Here is a 17,929-nt window from a genome sequence, read left to right as displayed (position 1 = left end):
CAAATGCAAATTTTGAGAGGAAACTGCTTGTACTTTAGCACTGCTTCAGGTGGATGTGCAAGACAAAACATGACTTTGTCATAGAGATGGCATGGCAGGAACGCTTCTGTTTTGAGAAAGGGTTGGGGTTTTGTTTTAAGCTTGCAAAGTTATTACAATCCCCCAGCAACTGCTTCAGGCAAAGCAAGAACACTAGAAGCAGTGGCTGAAGCCTAAGCAGGATGCTCTGGGATGCTGCCAGGGTTTGGTATCAACCAGACTGATCTTTTTATTGTGGATTCCTGCTCTGGCCCAGCCAGGATCCTGCACAGGGCCTGAGACAGGCGTGTCCTTGATGGCAGGGCTCCAGATCCTGCCCTGCAGCTCTCCAGCCAGTGAATAATTTCTGCTCAGTGTAGACTATTAGCTGATTAGGAGCACACTGGAATTGTCATTCCTTACTCTGCCTGAATTCATCCTTCTCAGAGCTGTTATGGTTTATTTTTAAGCTTTCCCCTTTGCTTGCTTTTGGAACATGGTGGGAACGGATATAGCGTAAAAATGAAGTATGTACACAGTTTGCTTTGTGAGGTGGGACCAGTTCAGATGCTCATGGGAGGAGTGGGAATGTTTGGCTGAGGAAGCACAGGGCTGTTTTTGTGCTGTGCCAATACTCTTGCAGAGCTCCTGCTGAGCCAGTGCCTCAGCTCTCTGACACTCTGTGATGTTCCCTGCCATTGAACAACCTCCAGGAGAGCAAGCCCCCTTCCCAAACCCACAGAGTCATCACCTGAAATTTCACTGGGAAAAGGGCTGTTTTTAGAAAAGCTGCCATAGGTAGGGACAGATCCAGACACTGCTCCAATGGCTGCTTTTCCCTGAGGCAGCTCTGAAGATGAGTCAAATAAGAATCATCACTTTTTGCCTGTTTTGATAAGGTTTGGAGGAATCCAGCTCTTGTGGAGGGCCTCTCCTGCCTGGGTGTGGACCAAAAGGCTCCAGGCACTGCAGGTGCAGAGGTCTTGCCTCAGATTTCTTATGAAATCAGATGAAAACCTCCTGTGAGCTTTGCCATGGTGCCAGTCAGATTGGCCTGGGAAGCCACGCTGTTTTACTCAGACACCAATGGCGTTGGTTAGAAAAATACCATTATCTTCTGCTTGTCCTGCCCCATGGCAGCTGTGCTGGGGCACCGGGGCTTTGGGATGGGTGTGAAACAGGCCAGGGATGACATGATTCTTGAACACACAGCAGTCCTGCCAGGAAACTCCAAGTGTGACCAGGAAATTCACAGTTATGGGTGATTCTGAGCCCAGATCTGCAGCATGTTGAAGGCAGCAAGAGCCTGACCTAGTTCATCAGCGTGGGGAGAGGCAGTGCTGGGAAGCTCCTGCCAGGCAGATGGAAAATATGTCTGTGCTGCACAGCCAAGCCAAGCTGCTCTGGGGTCCCAGACAGCTCTGCTGGAGAACATGCTTGGCAGCACACTGTGTTAAACAAATAAACTGCCCATGCACAGATAATCAGAGCAGACCTGAGACTTGTTTCTCAGTGCATTTTGTTTCAGAGAGACATTGCAGGGAAGCACTAGGACAGATCATGTCCAATCTGTGCTGCTCTTCATCAGAAGTCTCCCTGCCGTGGGTCTCTCCAGGATCCCAGGGAAGGCTCGTTGCTGCAGTACAGGGAGCTGGCTCAGGCTGACAGCCCTACTTGCATAGCTCTCTGTGGGGAATGGAGAAGGGGATGAACAATGCTGAAACCAGCCTTACTCATCAATCCCAAAGTCAAACACCCTGAGAGTGAGGTGAATATGTAGCAGATGGTAAAGCACCTGATAAAGGAACAAAAAAGTGAAAGTACTGACAACTTATCCAAAGCTGCAGAGCGGGCACAGCTGGCCTGGACACATCTGGCTGACAGTCCAGCACTTTATACCATAAAATCCCAGTCCCAGTTTTTAACAGAGGATCACACCCCTTCTTGGAGTGTATGTGGAGATTCCTCCCTGGAGTGGGGACACCCCTCACTCCTCAAGGCTGAGCCAAAGAGATTTGCCCATGGTCATTGGTCTGGGTCAGTAACATCAATCTCTACTTAATAATGGGTTTTGTTAGCTTAGTATAATTGATTCAATATAATTGCTTCAACTTCACTTCAAAAATAGTGCACTATACTATATAGTAGTTATAGCTACCTATACTATATAGTAAACAATTCTGATTAAGATCTTTTAGTCCAAACATTATCTTAATAAATCACTTATTTTTATTTAAGTATATATATATAGTTTACCATCCTTAATCCTATGTGACAAAGTGGTATAGGGGTTCAATTACACCTGTATAATCCTTTAGGCACAAACCTTAGACCAAGTCCAGAGCTAAGACTGGATCCAGCTGCACCCAGGCTCCTCTCTGAGGAGGAGATTAGGAAGACAGGGTGCCCTCTCTGCATGTCATGGCTTATCAGGGTCTTCCCTAATAAACTTTGTGCCCATTGTGGATGGGCTGTCTAAGAGGTGGGTAACTGCCCCAGGACAGCAGGTCTATGTCCAGTGAGGGAGGATTTCCCCTTGTTTACTTTCTGAGCACTAACACATTTCATTGTTAGGTGCTGACCTTGCAGCAATGACTTTGTAACCAAATAATTCACCAAATGCCAAAACAGCTGCAGTTCACCCAGAGGCTGCAGGCAGCCGAAAATCCAGCCTTCCTATGGCACTGGGCAATAGCAATGGAAATGTGCTCCTCATCAGAGATGAGTGTCAGTGCTTTGGGGATTTTTAAGGAGATACTAATTTTAGGGAAGAAGTGTTTTTTCTACCAACAGGCCTCCAGTCCTAGTGTGGGATGGTGATTTGAGTAGTTTTTATTGCCCTGCCTAAAAGGAGTTTGGAAGTCTGTAATCAGTCTACAGAGAATGATTGTCCCTCTCCAAAAGCCCCCATAAAAATGAGTCAAATCTCTGTTTAAACTTCAAGGATGCCCTTGAGACCATTAGCTCTGCTTCGGATCTGCAGCCCTAACCCATTAAGATAAAAATAAATAGAGCTTATTTTAGGAAGACGGAAGTGGGAACCAACCCAAGCACCAGTGAGCCACCACCAGCACAGAGCAGATGATGTGTAAAAGTTGGGGTTTTTTCTTCTGTTTCAAGCACCTTCTAATTCAAAATGAAATTTAGTAACCTTTTTGACTCACCATAAATGGCACCTGTCCAGGTGTCGAGTAACAGAGTTAAACAAGAAAAGACTTCTGAAAATGCCTTGTATTTCCCAAAAATACAGAAAACTCCAGATCTTCTGCTCTGGAGTCTGTAGCATCATCAGCAGCAATCCCAGTCCATGGGGACATGAGCAGCACTTGCCCAAGCCAGGAAAGCCAGTGACAAATGCCTGAGAAAATAACTCACATCTGGTGTAGAACAGGTTACCTGCCCTATTTGCTGCTTGAGGTAAGAGCAGCAGGCTCTCCATTTTCCTCAGGTCTTATTCTTCAGGGCTTTCTTTGCTCTCCAGCTCATAAACAAGAGCTTGCCATGCAGGAAAATACCCCAGGAAAGCTGAAAGAGACAATAACAAGTTTGGCAAACTCATTTTTCCACACCAGCACACCAAGGCAAGAGGAAGAACATCCAATATGGGATTCCAGTTTCCTAGTTTTTAAAATAGTTTGCTCCAAATATTTTCTTCCTCCCTTCTGAAGAAAAAGGGAAGGGAGAACTGCAATCCTGCCTCCATGTTTCTGAAGAGGAGGGGGGAAAAAACCCAACAAAACAAACAAAAATCCCAACTAAGTTCTACCTTCTCATCTACATTTTTTCCACTGAATTTTCCTAGACATCTACAGTATCTGAAACCTATTTGACTATACTATTGTATAACTTCAAATTATACCTAAATTAAGCTAACTATAAGATGTTCTCAAAGCACCAGGTCACTACCTTCAACCTTCTTTGTAAACAAAAAGCACATTCAAGGCTTCACCACAATTTCATATCGAGTGAGCAGCTGGAGAATGGGTCCTTCAGCTCAGAGCAGGTGAAAGCTATTCCACCAGCACATGAAGAGAGGCCAAAGGTCAAGAGGAGGAATATTTAGCTTTATATATTCCTACAAATAAACAAGGATTGATTAGACCAGGCAACACTGAGGCCTCTCTGACTCCCTCTGTGGGCTGGCACTCACTCCCGTCCTTTAATTTCCCATGTGAAAAAGGTTAACTCAGAATTAGAGTCTCGTTTATAATAAGCTTTCAGGGGCCAAGGCTCATGCCCAACTTTCAGGAGCCAGCTGCAGATCTTTCTCTTTGCTTTCTAATCAGAAAGAAACCTCCCTCCTATTCCACACCTGCAACATATATAAGGGATCGGGCTCAGGCACTCTTGTTTTTCCTTGGGTATTTTAGGGGAGATATACTTTTGGCTGCAGCCCTAAAGAGCATGGAGAGCACTTGGAGAATTTGTGTTTGTTTCTACTGCTGCCTGCCCTGGCTCTCTGCTGGCACCCAGTGCTCCCCCCACTTCAGGGGCCACGGGGATTCAGACAAGGCCCCTGCCTTTTTGGAAGCTCCTGAGGGTGCTGCCAGTGAACTCAATCCAGTGTTGCAGCTGCCCCAAGGTGCAAGGCGAGGCTATGCCCCCCTGCCTCCCCTCCTCAAGGTGCTGTCTGACCAGCGCCCCCAGAGCTGGGCTAGTGAGGTCCCCAGGCTGCAGCCAGACTCCAGGGCCCTCCGGTACATGAAGAGGCTCTATAAGATGTCGGCCACCAAGGAGGGGATCCCCAAGGCCCACAAAGGCCACCTCTATAACACTGTCCGACTTTTCACTCCGTGTTTGGAATGCAGGCACCGCCACAGGGACCTGGTGAGAGGTAGGTGTGAAGTGACCTGGGTTGTAAAGGTTAAATGGGGTTTTTCTGTGTGTTCAGCACTTGCAGTAAGATATAAAAATAGCTTCCTTCTTTAGAGCTGTTGCTATTTTAATCCTCAGGGCTGTTCTCTAAACTGTAGGAGTTTTTCATAACCTACTTCTCCTTGAATGGCATTAGGTACAGACTTCACAGTTTGGGAAACACCACACAAATGGTATGTGCAAGACGATACTGGTGTTTCAGGCTGACTCATCTCATCATGAGTCAGAGAAAGCCACAATCAGGTTTAAGTAAAGTAAGAAAAATGGAAAAAATGCCTAGGCATAGCGGGCAGCACACTTCCTTCTACTGCCTGTCTTGGTATTGCTTCTTTTCAAAAAACCCACAGCACTGGAATGAGACTTGTATCAAACTGCCAGAACCCATTGCCAGAGGATTCCTCTCCGTGTCTTGTACATTTGCTAGGGAAGAATCACAACCAAAATCTGTGAATAACCTGAAGGGAAGAGTAGAATTACTTGTAAATCAGGCTCAGGACTGAAACTAGGTTGGCTGGACATCCTGTAACTTAAGCTTTTGTGGTTTTCTTAAATGAGGGCTGGTGACAAGAACAGCACCTAGAAGTCATTGGCCTTTAATTCTACTTAAGTGACTGCTGATAGGTGATCTGAGTTCTTCTGACTTGAAATTTTCACTAAAAAGACAGATAACCACAGAAAGAGAGACAAACATCATACTCATTGTACTTCTGCACAGGAAACAGCAGTTTCAGATGGAGTTTGTGGTTTGTATCATCTGGAGTGCCTTGCTCCTGTTTCCCCATACCAGCACTAAATAGACAACTGCTGAATTATTCCTGTACTGTTTCTTTTAATGAAAGGAATCATAATAGCTTTTAAAACCATGGGTTTTCTTGGGTCTGTTGAAATTTCTTGACTTTTATGTCCCTGCCCAAAGTAGATATTCCAAGTAATAAATGTAAGGGAGGGCATCTAAATTGGTTTCTTTTGCTGCTGAATCATTTCTACTTATCTGCTAGTATAGTATTTATGTTTAGTGGAAAATTAAGACACTCTTAACTCTACAGCATTCTGTTTCCCTTCCCAGGAGATGTTCACTCGGTGGATTTACTCTTCAACCTGGATCGTGTTACTGCTCTGGAGCACTTACTCAAGTCTGTCTTGCTTTATTCCTTTGACATATCTGTTCCCATTTCCTCTTCCATCACTTTCATATGCCATTTATCCATTAAGGAACATGATTCTGCCAGCCAAATTTGTCCCAGCATTTCCCACGCTCTAGCTTTTACCCTACACTTTGAAGCTAGAAAACGCAAGTGGGTGGAGATCGACGTGACTTCTTTCCTCCAGCCTCTAATTGCTACGAACAGGAGGAATATCCATATGGCTGTGAACTTCACTTGCCTGATGGGTGACCCACAAAGGAGCACAAAACTGGAAAACCCTCTTAATGTGACACTGGTTCCCCCTTCCCTTCTTCTGTATCTGAATGACACCAGTGAACAAGCTTATCATGGGTGGAACTCACTTAGGCACGGGAGGAAGAGCCCAGTGAGGGCCAGGCAAAGGAACAGCCCACTTGTGGATCCTATGGGGGACAAAGGAAAAGGGAATTCCCAGGGCAGAAGGGCCTCTCGACAGCGAAGGAATGAGAATCTGAAAGCAGCACCAGCAACTTCACCTAATAACTTGAGTGAATATTTCAAACAGTTTGTGTTCCCTCAAAATGAATGTGAGCTTCATAACTTCCGCCTAAGCTTTAGCCAGCTAAAATGGGACAAATGGATCATCGCCCCGCACAGGTACAGCCCCCAGTACTGCCAGGGGGACTGTCCCCGGGCCGTGGGGCACAAGTACGGCTCTCCCGTGCACACCATGGTGCAGAACCTCATCTATGAGAAGCTGGACCCCTCTGTCCCCAGGCCCTCCTGTGTCCCAGCCGAGTACAGCCCGCTCAGCGTCCTCACCATCGAGCCTGATGGCTCCATCGTCTACAAGGAGTACGAGGACATGATCGCCACCAAGTGCACCTGTCGGTAGTGGTGTGCTCTGCTTTCACTCCAGTTTTGGGTATTTCTGCGTTCTCAAAGTATCTGTAGCTATAATCCACTGAAGAACATTGGTGTAACCTGACTGGGATTTAGCATGGAGTTAGCAGAAGGTGTTTACACCATAGCACTTATTTTTGTAGTCACTCAGCCTTTCTAGAATGTGCAATTAAATGTAAATAGTATCTTTTTATTGGAATAATTATGCATTTAAAATGTGGAAAAGGTTTCAACTATTAAATGTATATTTTAAACTGCTTTCTTGTAGATTTAAAAGAAGAAATAAATGCCTGACACCCATACCTTGACATCCAGTGCCTTCTAGTCTGCCTCTCTACAGAAATCTTGTGTGTCATCTCCAACATATGTCTAGGAAGAGAAGAAACTCTTTAATGTTAAAATTACTTCCTAAGTTTTATATTCTTTTTCCCTACCACATTCCAGCTCTTCCAAGCAAGAAGACATAAATTTTCCACACAGTTCTGTAGAGTTACCAAGTGGTTTCTTGCTTTTCTTTTGTTGCACTCTTTAGGCTTTCTCAACAAAAAGGAGGGCAAGAGTTTAAGGACAGCTGTGGGGTGACTTGTGAACACTTAAATCACTGAACTATATCCATAAGAACTGGCACCAGCTGACAGGTGAGCTGCTAAAACCAGGAAGGCTTCATCTCGTTCAAGAACAAGAAACAGCTGTTCATGGGGTGAGGGCACAGGATTGTTCAGGAGGAACCACACCACCACTGGCTTCTCAACTATGAAGAAATGTTTAAAAAGCTTAAAAACACCCTGAAGGCTTCTAAAAGCCCTAAATGAGTTTCTGTAAATGCTGTTCAATTGGTTTAGTGTTCTGAAATGTGGGGCCACAGACTCATTTCCTCTTGCAATGAAACTGTAGGTAACAGTGCCTCAATTCTAGATGCTTTCACATCAAATTTTTGCTGTGATTGTTTTATTTTCTCCTCCTAGGCTTCTTCTAGTTTTAAGAATTGCATCAAAAAAGCTGGTTTCATGCAGGGAACCCAAGCTAGGAGATATTTAGTTGGGGTTCACACACAAGCACCCCCAGCTTTGGTTTGGTGGTGGGTTTGTTTGTTTGTTGGGTTTGGAGTGGTGTTTGTTTGTTTGGTTTTTTTTAAAGGCTGCGGAGCAGAACTGTCCTGTAAAATTTTTTCAGAACAGCCTTTAAATTTGGCTTGCTAAAACATTGATATGTAAATGCTATAATTTTCTCTGCTAAGCCATCCAAACAGCCCCTAGCCTTAGATCCTGAGCTATGCAATTCCAGAGGTCTGGGAATTCAGCCTGACAAGGAAGGAATGTCCCTGAAGGGGACAGTGTGTGGTGTTACATTGCTGTGATGGTTCACCGGGTTGGGGTTGCTGTGATCTGATCGATGTCGGAGTGCTGGAGTGCTCTGGGGAGGTGCAACAGGCATAAATCTGCTGGAAAAGTGAGGTTCCTGCTGCAGGTTTCAGCCTGCAACTGCTGAAATCAAAGTTGGGTTAAATACCAAAAGCTCAAAGCAAATATCTTGATGTCACACAGAAGACATCCTGGCCCCAAACAGCACTGTGGGTGGTTGGGTGAATTCAGGTTGTGTCATTCCCCCTGATCCCTTCAAACTCTGGGAATTCAGCTTTGCCAGCCTGCCAGGGTGGTAAATAAATTGAGTTATTTCCTGACACCAATGGAAAAGGCTATTTCAGATGGAGAAACCATGGATTTGAGTTAGTGACAGGCAGCTGTAGAAAATTAGGACCTCAGCAACAGGGTAAAGGTCAAGATCGACTCCCTAGAGAGGATTTAGGGAGATGCAGCACTTCTAGTTTTCAGGGATACACATCCTGATAATTCCACTGTCTAATATATTCCAATAATTCCATTAACGTGGAAATGTTTAATGTATTCTAATAATAAGCATGTACAATATATTCTAATAAATCTAATATCTTCCAATAATGTTGCAGATGTCTAACATATTCTGTGATATATATTCTAACCATTTTAAAATATTCTAATATTGGTTCAAATAATGTTAAATATGTCTAATAGTCTAATAATTCTAATATATTCTAATAATAAATTTAGTGATGTGGAAGATGTTTAATATATTCTAATAATTCTTCCAATAATGTGGAGGATGACTAATATATTGTAATAATCCTAATATATTATAATAATAACTCTAATAATGTTGAATATATGTATTATATTCTAACAATAATTTCAATATTATGGAAGATGTCTAATATATTTTAATCTAACAATATCTATAATTATGATGTCTAATATACTCTATTAGTAATTCAAATATTAAAGATATCTAATATAGTCTAATAATTCTAATATATTCTAATAATAAGTTCAGTTATCTCGAGGATGCTTAATATATTCTAATAATTCTAATAATTAGTCCACTAATGTGGAAGCTAATATGTTATTATAATTCTAATATATTCTAGTAATAATTTCAGTAAGGTTGATATCCAATCTATTCTATTAATAATTCTAATAATATTAAATAAGTCTAATATAGTCTAATAATTCTAATACATTCGATTAATAATTCCAATAGTGTTGAAGATGTCTCATATAGCTTAATAGTAATTTCAGTGATGTAGAAGATGTCTCATATATTCTAATAATAATTCCAATAGTGTTTATGATGTTCATTGAGGGGTGCGTGGGGGGGGGGGACGACTAATTAACCTTTAAAAGCCTTTTCCGCCCCAAACTGTTCCATGATTTTACGATGTTATGCCTCAAACCCTCTCGCTGTAGCACTAGACCACCACAACCCCCACACAAAAGTGGCTTTTTCTCCGACATTTACTTATTTTTGGTACTTTGTCGAATTTTCACGCCCTGAGGCGCCGTCGCTCCCCCACTCCCCTCACAGCGCGGGTGCCGCGTTTGACCCCCTCCCTCAGGGCAGGACCCATTCATTACACACAGAATTTATTGCAAGCATCGCTTATTACACGCGTAATTCATTGCAAACACCTCTTATCACAAACATACTTTATTACCAATATCATTTATTACAAATATAGCACGTAACCCGTGGTTGCACAGTGGCGCCAGGGGGCGGCGCAGCGCTGAGGGAGCGCCGCGGCCCCTGCCCGCCCCGGAAGGCGAAGCGGCGCCGAGGCCGTTCCGGGTCGGGCGGCGGCCATTGCCCGGTGACCGAGGTGACACTGCGGCCATGGGGAAGCACTTCGGGAACCTGGCCCGGGTGCGACATGTCATCACCTACAGCCTCTCGCCCTTCGAGCAGCGCGCCATCCCCAACATTTTCTCGCATGGCCTCCCCAACGTGATGCGCCGCTTCACCTCCCAGGTGTTGAAGGTGGTGCCCCGTGAGTACAGCGGGGGATTTCCCCCCCTTTTTGTGCCCCCTCGGCAGCCTAAATTTGGGGAGGGGGGATGTGGGGCTTGCGAAGAAGATGGCGGGTTTGTGGGATGGCTGTGTTTTGTCGCAGGAGGTCTGTGCAGTGCGCATTGCAGTGTCCCCTCACTGCGGTGACCCCGTATTGTGCATATCCCCTTATTCCAGTGTCCCCTTACTGCAATGTCCCTATATGGTGAATATCCCTTTATTCCAATGCTCCCATATAGCAGTGTCCCCTCGTTGCATCGAATGTCCCCTTGTTGTGAATGTCCCGCTATTGCAGTGTCCTCTCATTCCTGTGTCCCCTCATTGCAGTTTCCCCAATATTGCAGTGTCCTGTTATTGCAGTGACCCCTCATTTTAGTGTCCCCTTATTTCAGTGTCCTCTCATTGCAGTGTCCCTATATTGAAAGCGTCTTCTTATTCCAGTGTCCCGTTATTGTGATTGCCCCGTTATAGCAGTGTCCCCTCATTCCCATGTCCTCTGACTGCGCCTGCCCTCTCTCCCTCCCAGCCTTTGCAGTCGGATACCTCATTTATTCCTGGGGGACGGAGGAGTTTGAGCGGCTGAAGAGGAAGAACCCGGCTGACTATGAGCATGACCAGTGACCACATGGCCCCGGAGCTCATTCCCGCACTGTTACGGACCTGCTGTGCTTGTTCCCATGGCCAAAAGGGATTAACAGGGAGATAAGTCTTGTCTAATAAATTGTAACTTTGCCCCATGACTTTGTGTGAAATCTCTGTCTTAAGCTGTTTAAGGTGAGGAGCATCAAATCCCTTGTCTGGTTCTCTCTGTACAGGCAGATAATCAGGCTTAAGTTCCATGTGCTCGGATGTTTTTATTGTACAGCACTTCCAGCTTTTGTGATTCCTGTTTCTTTGAAATATTCCTCAATATAAAGTGCAGCGAGGGCTGGTTTGAAATGACAGTTCCTTGTTCTGTTTATTTTCCCATCACTGGCTGCTATTTTTCCTCCAGCCTTGAGATCTGTGAAAAACAAACATTGCCTGATTTGGCATTGATTAAAGCTGGATGAGCTAGACAGTGGCTCGGGATTGGGGATGGACCCTGACCTCTCTCTTCACTGGAGCCCTGGCCAGAAGATGAGAGGGAACAGGAACAAGCTGCACCAGGAGAGGTTTCATCTCCATGTAACAAAGGGATTTTTTCCAGTGAGAACAATCAGTCCCTGGAACACCCTGCCCAGGATGAGGGGGAGGCCCAGGGAAGGATTTCAGGAGGTGACTGGCTGGGGTGCCAGGTAACCTCATATGGGCTCCTTTCCCACAAAATGCTGGACTAGCTGATCTTTCAAGGTCCCTTCCAACCTGGGCTGTTCTATGATCCTGTGATTCTAATTACCTAGTTATATTAATGTTAATTGGGTGATTAACTACACTCTGATATCTGATCATTGTTAATGGGCTGCATTAGAACCTTCTTGAGCACTACAGGGAGAAACATAACTGATAAATGCCTTAAGATGATTAAAAATCAGCTGCAAGTAGTGAAGTCACTTAAATAGGTGACAAATTCACCCCGTGGCTCTGAGGACAGAAACAAGCTCCACCGTTTGAAGTCCAGAACACTTGGCTGGTTCCTTTGTCGGAATTTTTTCCTTCCAGTGTTCCGCTGACTGCCTCAAGCACCCGCCCTACACAGAGCAACACGCTGGTCTCCCTGCTGTGCTATTCCTGTACCTGTACTGGGAGTTTATCTTATCTGCAGGGCAGCAGTGACGTTTACCTGTGTGAGTTTCTCCATGTGCTCAGGGCTGGGAGACAAAGATGCTCAGGCTCTCACTTCAGGAAGCTGGGGGGCAAGCAGTTTTAAGAGGTCAGTGCTTGAGTATTTTGGGGCTAGTAACATATACTTAAAAAGCACGAGACTAAGTTCAGTCTCTTGTGTATCTTCTGAGCACAGCCTGAGGTTGGCATAAACTGCAGGAAAACCAGTTGGCCGGCGCTGCAAGTGTTGGCAAAAATATTCTGTGCTTAAATGTACCTGGATTTTGGTTCACTGGTATTTTCTAGGCTGCTTAAGCAAGCAGGGAGCAACATCTGGCTGTGAGAGCTGGCAGAAGTGTCTAGAGGCAGATTTATAGGATCATAGAATTGCCTGGGTTGGAAAGGACCTTAAAGCTCATCTCATTCCAACACCCTGCCATGGGCAGGAACACCCTGCACTAGACCAGGTTGCTCCAAGCCCCATCCAGCCTTGTCTTGAACACTTCCAGGGATGGGGTAGCCACAGCTTCTCTGGGCAACCTGTGCCAGGGCCTCACCACCCTCATAGAGAAGCATTTCTTCCTAACATACAATCTAATCCTGCCCTCTGTCAGTGTGAAGCCATTTCCCCTTGTCCTGTCACTGTCTGCCTGTGTAAAATATCTCTCCCCCTTGTTTTTACAAGCCCCCCTTAAAGCACTGGAAGGAGATACTTAATTCAGAACGTTCTGTCCTGCCCATCAAGCCTCCGAGAGCCCCGGAGCAGCTGCTGGGTGGTCTCAGTGACAGCCCCTGTGAAGTTCTGCTCAGTAAACACTTGGTTTTCACTGTGTTGTCTCACAGCTCTGCTGAAGGCCAGCACTCCCTGGGGCTCTCACGAGGTCCCTGCCCCTGCTGAACTGTGTCTGGACCAGGTGCCAGACAAATGTAAACGGGGGCACCGGCACGGCGGCCACGTGCTGGCCCCGGGGTGGCTCAGCCCCGTGCCAGGGTCAGCCCTGAGCTGCGGGGTCAGCCCACAGCTCCAGTCCAGGCCTCTGCCCCTGCTGCTCCTTTACCTGTTGCTACCCTGCCCAGCCATCCTCTGACCCCTCTAAGCCAACCTCCCCCTCAGACACAGGCCCTGTTCCCTGCGGGGATGGTTCCCCCTGGACCCGCGGCATTGGCAGTTTTGTCCCTGGGCATTTCAGAATCTGAACAAGGCACTCAAAAATTTTTCAGTTGTTGGTTTATTTTCATCCTCCTTTTGGTAACTATTAGAAGTGGCAACAGAGCAACATCTCTTTTCTCACATCTCTGCTGTGGGTTCTTACCAGCCTCCAGGACTTGTGGGCATGGAAACAACTGACTCAGTTTTGTCCTTTTTTTGCCAGTTTCTTGCACAGTTTGCTGCCTGACAGGCACATGTTGATGCTATTAGTGACCCAGAAGGACACACAACAATTTTGATGTATCATCACAAAGTACCAGCCTTACCCAGCCAAAAAAGCTGAGAGATGATGACTTACAGAGGGCTCTGCTGTCATTCCAAATCCTGTGCTTCCATGGATAAACTCAGGGCTACTGCTGCTGTCTTGTTCTCCTTTCTCTGTTCTACACTAGTGCCTAGTGGAAATAGCAGAAATTAGAACTCAGATGCATGTAAAGGAAGGATTTAATGGGAAAAATAATTGGGAAATTCCCAGCCAAATGTAAAAGGAGCTTTTAAATTCAGCTACTTGACAATGATTTACTGTCCCACTTCCTTCTCGTCATAAAATCCAGGAAGGAGAAATAATGAAAAATTCTGCTTCCTCCTCCCAGAGAAGCAACACAAACAGGGCAGAGGAAGGAGTGCAAGAACCACCTTAGGAAAGGAAGAGATAATCCAATATTGGTTGTAGACAGTATACTGGTTTTAAATAAAAAAGGGGGGGTTATTATTTATTTATTTATTCATAAAAAACTGGGAAGGTTTTTTATTTAATCCCAGTGAAATTTGGGCTAAGGGGTAATCATCTGACAGCATGGCATTATCTTAATCTAAGTCACTTGCCTTCCACGCTGGCACTTGTGCCTTCATATTAAGCAATCACAGAAATAGAGCCTGTGACATCCAGATCTGTATTTACAATTTAGCTAAAGGATAGTTCACTATTTTATACAATATCTTCCACCTTGAAGTAATTTAAAGCATAATGTGTTCTAAAAATCCCACACACTGACACAATTAAGTTGGAATTCTTTTTATGTCACCCTGCAATCGCAAATGTCTGACAGATTTGGGGCACATGGGACAGATGTGGGAGCCAGACAGAACCACAGACTGGTTTGGGTTGGAAGGGACCTTAAAGCTCATCCAGTTCCACCCCCTGCCATGAGCAGGGACACCTTCCACTAGACCAGGTTGCTCCGAGCCCAATCCAACAAGATACACAAGATCTCACAGATGAGGAGACACAAACACTGGGACAAGTGGGAGAATTGTGTAAGCGGAGGATGAGAGGTAACAGCTCTGTTCAAACACTCTTTTCTCTGCTGCTGCAATCTCAGTCCACAATGGAAAAAAATGAAATTCCTCTTAATGACAAACAGCCCATCCACATCCATGGGAACCACTGGCACCGTTTGGAAGCCCGATGGTGAGTGACAGGAACAGAGACAGAGACAGCTTATCTAAGGAACTGCAGTCCTGCCACATGGAGCACCTCAGCTCCAGACAGCCCTTGAGCAGCTTCTTCCAGTATCCGTTTGGAGATGATTATCTTTAACCCGCCTTAGGACTCCTGGGAAAAGAGCTCTATGAGTTACTGCACATTTTACATTCCCAGACCCATCTGAGAAGTGTTACACCTGCTTTTTGAGCATCATATGCCTGGAAAGGAAGGTTAAGCAATTTTCTTATGGTTCTTTCCTGTACCAAGAGTGAGAAGCAGAATCAAAAGCACAATCCTCTGCTCCAAATAAGCTTGGCAAGACAACACCCTGGCTGGCAAACTCAGAGCAGCACACACTGAGTGGCATAGATGTTAAATAAGGTTATGGCTTTCAATCTTGACCATAATAATTTGGGCCAAGCCCCCTTTTGGATGCAAATAGACCATGGAGTTCTGGTAACATATTAGGTAGGTTTTTAAAAAAGGAACAGTTGGCACAATGGGTAAGGTGACCAGACAAAGTACAAGTGGAAGGGGAGTAAATTATTAGCTCAAGAGACAGGCCTTGAACCAGATCACTTCAGCAGATGTAGACTTAGCAATTCCCTCTTGCTCCAAACCGAACTTTGTTCCTGTAATAACTGGCAGCTGATGTAACGATAAGAGAATGAAGTCTATAAAAATCTAGCTGAAAGCCTGGGAAGTTCTCATAGAGTTCTTCCTGCCTCCTCCGCCCACGGCTGGTCGAAGTGACAACTCACGCTGGGAAGATGCACTGGTGGAAAATGATGGCAGTCCTTTTGCTCTGCTCACTGCTGCTCAGCCAGGTAAAGAGAGACAATTATTGAAATATAGCTACTGAAATAAACAATTAGAAATATACTATTTAAAGAGCTAATTCAAATGGACAGGTAGTTAACGAAAGCTGCTATGATTTGGATGGAGAGCTGGCTGGAGTTAGAGGTGACAGTAGAGCTTTTTTAGAGGATTCAATGTCATAAAATGAAGAGTAACTGCCTAGTGAATATTGGACTACTCTGAGCCATAACTTAGCAAGTGATTCTGCCTTCCCTCCCAAGATTAAAAAACATTGTTAATTTTGGTACTTAGTTCTTTGGGGTCGGGCTACAAGCAATACTTTAACAGAGTACGCTATGTTCTGAAAACCAGAAACATTTCAAGTGCTTCAATTAATTTTAAGACAACTGACCTCAGCATCAGAGCAACCACCCGCAGGTGCCTCATGTGCTGACAGTCACCCTGGCTCTGTTTCAGGCACAGGGTGCATCCCTGCCCCAGACCCGGGTGCCACGGCAGCGGCGGATGACGCCCTTCTGGAGAGGAGTGTCCCTGAGACCCATCGGAGCCTCCTGCAGGGACAACAGCGAGTGCATCACCATGCTCTGCAGGTAACTCAGCCTGGCCATGGCAACCCTTAATACTGCGTGATGGAAAGGAAGTTCACACTTAGTCTCACCCAAACGGGATCCAGAGTTCACAAAAAAAGATACCAGGAACAGGGATGGGGCAACAGACTCAGACTCTTTTGTAAGCAGTGCAAACAGAGCAGAGTCCAAGTTCCTTGACTGCCAGTCTTAGTCCTTTCACTGCAACCCCAAATAACCTGGCTCTGCAAAAAGGAACAGAGGACTCCAGACAGCTTTTAGGTAACCACAGACCTTAAAATTAATCCTTCCTAAAGCCAATGCTGTTCACTTTAAAGCATGTATTAATTAAAAGTAAAAAAACCATGTATTACATCTTACTCTAAATTAACCACTTTAAGGTGCTTACTGAGCTCATAGTTTAAAAGACAACAATATCAAACACCACTGAGTTCTCATGAACACTAGATGTGAGCAAATTGTCCAACTACATATAGTTGAATACATAAATTGAATAGTTAAAATTTCTACTTAGTGACTGAAAGGTGATTTTGTGTGGCACCTGCTGTACATATATACCAGAAATCACAAACAATGTAGAACATAACCACTTTCAACTATATGTAAATAGGAGAAATGGATAAATATAACCTATTATTAATAAAAATGATTATAAATAAGATTATTTCATATTCTATTATAAATAAATAGGATAAAAAAATAAATAGTACAGGGTGGTTGGGCTGTATGCTGTGTTTGAAATGAATCATTGGGTTCTGCTGATTCCCAGAACTGAGCTGGACCAGCAACTACAGGAAGGTACAGACAGAACAGGACCCTGTGGACAGGACTGCAGTTCTGTACCATTTCTACACTGCACCTGATCCTACAGCCCTGGGCAACACACATTTTGGAGTTATGATGTAAAGCTAAGAACAGAAAATGAATCAAGACAAACTGAGTAGAGTTAGAGGTGAACACAGTGTGCAGGGCTACCTGAGCTGGACCGCTGCTGGAACACCTGGGCACGGGGAGCACTGCTGAGGATGTACCTGGGATACCTGTCTGAGCCCAGCTCAGTGGCAGCCCCAGTTCTCAGTGCCTCATGATGGTTTTTTTCCAGGAAGAACCGCTGCCTCCTCACCACGGCCTCGGCATGAGCTCACGATGACAACACCCCTCACTGTTACTGGTGACGATGCTCCACACACTTGGGACATATTTATTGACTGCTCAGGAGCTGGACAGTGATTCAAGCAATCAAATATAAACCATATTTAATATTTCTGTCACATGTGGTGATAAAAGGACTTCAAGAGCTCAAGACCATCTCCTGCCGTGGCTGCGCTCTGTGCCTCAGGATGCCTCTGGCCAAGCTCAATAAAAGGGCTCTGCCTCTCCTGCTCGTTTGGGTTTTTTGTAACGGTTCATATTATTTATTTGAAGGTGTGAATTAAATTATATATTCAGCAAACCACCTTGGTTTTCCTTGTATCCTGTGAACAGAGTGGACGGTGAGTGCAGAGCTGGTGCTCAAATCCAGCTGGACCTTTATCCTTCCACCTGGCAGGAGCATAAAGTAGATCAGGCTCCATCTCCTCAGTCTGACAGATGAACTCTTATCAGTGCTCAGATAAAGGCCTGTTAGAAAGAGGGAGCCAAACTGATAATACTGATACCAATTTCAATATCCCAAATATATCCAGTGATAACTGGAAGGAAAACTATTTACTCTTAATTACTTCTAATCAAATTTACTTAAATACATGTCCTAGACTGACTTTTGCCACTGACCTTACCTCCTGTTTTAAAATAAATTGATCAGAATGCTGTTTTGAGCTGCTGGATGTTAATTCAGAGGGCTGAA

General features: G+C 44.8%; 4 protein-coding genes across 10 annotated transcripts in view; 3 read left to right on the top strand and 1 right to left on the bottom strand.

Annotated features, from left to right (window-relative positions):
- The first annotated feature begins 4,422 nt into the window (after positions 1 to 4,422).
- On the top strand, positions 4,423 to 6,912 carry GDF9 (growth differentiation factor 9). The gene is made up of 2 exons (XM_017822914.1): positions 4,423 to 4,852; positions 5,960 to 6,912. The coding sequence occupies exons 1-2, from the start codon at positions 4,423 to 4,425 to the stop codon at positions 6,910 to 6,912; spliced, it is 1,383 nt and encodes a 460-aa protein (XP_017678403.1).
- A 3,134-nt stretch (positions 6,913 to 10,046) lies between these two features.
- Positions 10,047 to 11,038, top strand: LOC108501238 (cytochrome b-c1 complex subunit 8). The gene is made up of 2 exons (XM_017822917.1): positions 10,047 to 10,278; positions 10,825 to 11,038. The coding sequence occupies exons 1-2, from the start codon at positions 10,125 to 10,127 to the stop codon at positions 10,917 to 10,919; spliced, it is 249 nt and encodes an 82-aa protein (XP_017678406.1). The 5' UTR covers positions 10,047 to 10,124; the 3' UTR covers positions 10,920 to 11,038.
- A 2,062-nt stretch (positions 11,039 to 13,100) lies between these two features.
- Positions 13,101 to 17,929, bottom strand: part of AFF4 (AF4/FMR2 family member 4) — a 55,093-nt gene continuing 50,264 nt past the window's right edge. For 2 of the 7 annotated variants that reach the window (XM_017822906.1, XM_017822908.1), the window contains exons 22-23: positions 17,541 to 17,703; positions 13,547 to 13,646 (exon numbers count right to left, since the gene is read on the bottom strand). In XM_017822906.1, coding sequence (XP_017678395.1) covers positions 13,640 to 13,646; positions 17,541 to 17,703 — 170 coding nt within the window. In that variant the 3' untranslated portion in view covers positions 13,547 to 13,639. Of the gene's footprint in view, positions 13,647 to 17,540; positions 17,704 to 17,770; positions 17,925 to 17,929 lie in introns of those variants that run through there. The other 5 variants (XM_017822912.1, XM_017822911.1, XR_001876154.1 and 2 more) reach the window with 5 other exon arrangements.
- Positions 15,266 to 17,465, top strand: LEAP2 (liver enriched antimicrobial peptide 2). Its single transcript, XM_017822918.1, has 3 exons — positions 15,266 to 15,504; positions 15,953 to 16,086; positions 17,186 to 17,465. The coding sequence occupies exons 1-3, from the start codon at positions 15,448 to 15,450 to the stop codon at positions 17,220 to 17,222; spliced, it is 228 nt and encodes a 75-aa protein (XP_017678407.1). The 5' UTR covers positions 15,266 to 15,447; the 3' UTR covers positions 17,223 to 17,465.

This window comes from Lepidothrix coronata, unplaced genomic scaffold (assembly GCF_001604755.1).
Source record: "Lepidothrix coronata isolate B3197 unplaced genomic scaffold, Lepidothrix_coronata-1.0 Scaffold100, whole genome shotgun sequence".
In the NCBI taxonomy this organism is placed as follows: Eukaryota; Metazoa; Chordata; class Aves; order Passeriformes; family Pipridae; genus Lepidothrix; species Lepidothrix coronata.
The sequence above is the reverse complement of the archived record's forward strand: the minus strand, read 5'-3'. Positions and strand labels throughout refer to the sequence as shown.

Excerpts from the sequence above, each read along its gene's own strand:
- LOC108501238 (XM_017822917.1), top strand. The coding sequence starts at position 10,125 with ATGGGGAAGCACTTCGGGAACCTGGCCCGGGTGCGACATGTCATCACC. Across the intron at positions 10,279-10,824 it reads GGTGTTGAAGGTGGTGCCCC|CCTTTGCAGTCGGATACCTC; the intron begins GTGAGTACAGCG and ends TCTCCCTCCCAG.
- LEAP2 (XM_017822918.1), top strand. The coding sequence starts at position 15,448 with ATGCACTGGTGGAAAATGATGGCAGTCCTTTTGCTCTGCTCACTGCTG. Across the intron at positions 15,505-15,952 it reads GCTCACTGCTGCTCAGCCAG|GCACAGGGTGCATCCCTGCC; the intron begins GTAAAGAGAGAC and ends GCTCTGTTTCAG. Across the intron at positions 16,087-17,185 it reads TGCATCACCATGCTCTGCAG|GAAGAACCGCTGCCTCCTCA; the intron begins GTAACTCAGCCT and ends GTTTTTTTCCAG.
- GDF9 (XM_017822914.1), top strand. The coding sequence starts at position 4,423 with ATGGAGAGCACTTGGAGAATTTGTGTTTGTTTCTACTGCTGCCTGCCC. Across the intron at positions 4,853-5,959 it reads CCACAGGGACCTGGTGAGAG|GAGATGTTCACTCGGTGGAT; the intron begins GTAGGTGTGAAG and ends TTCCCTTCCCAG.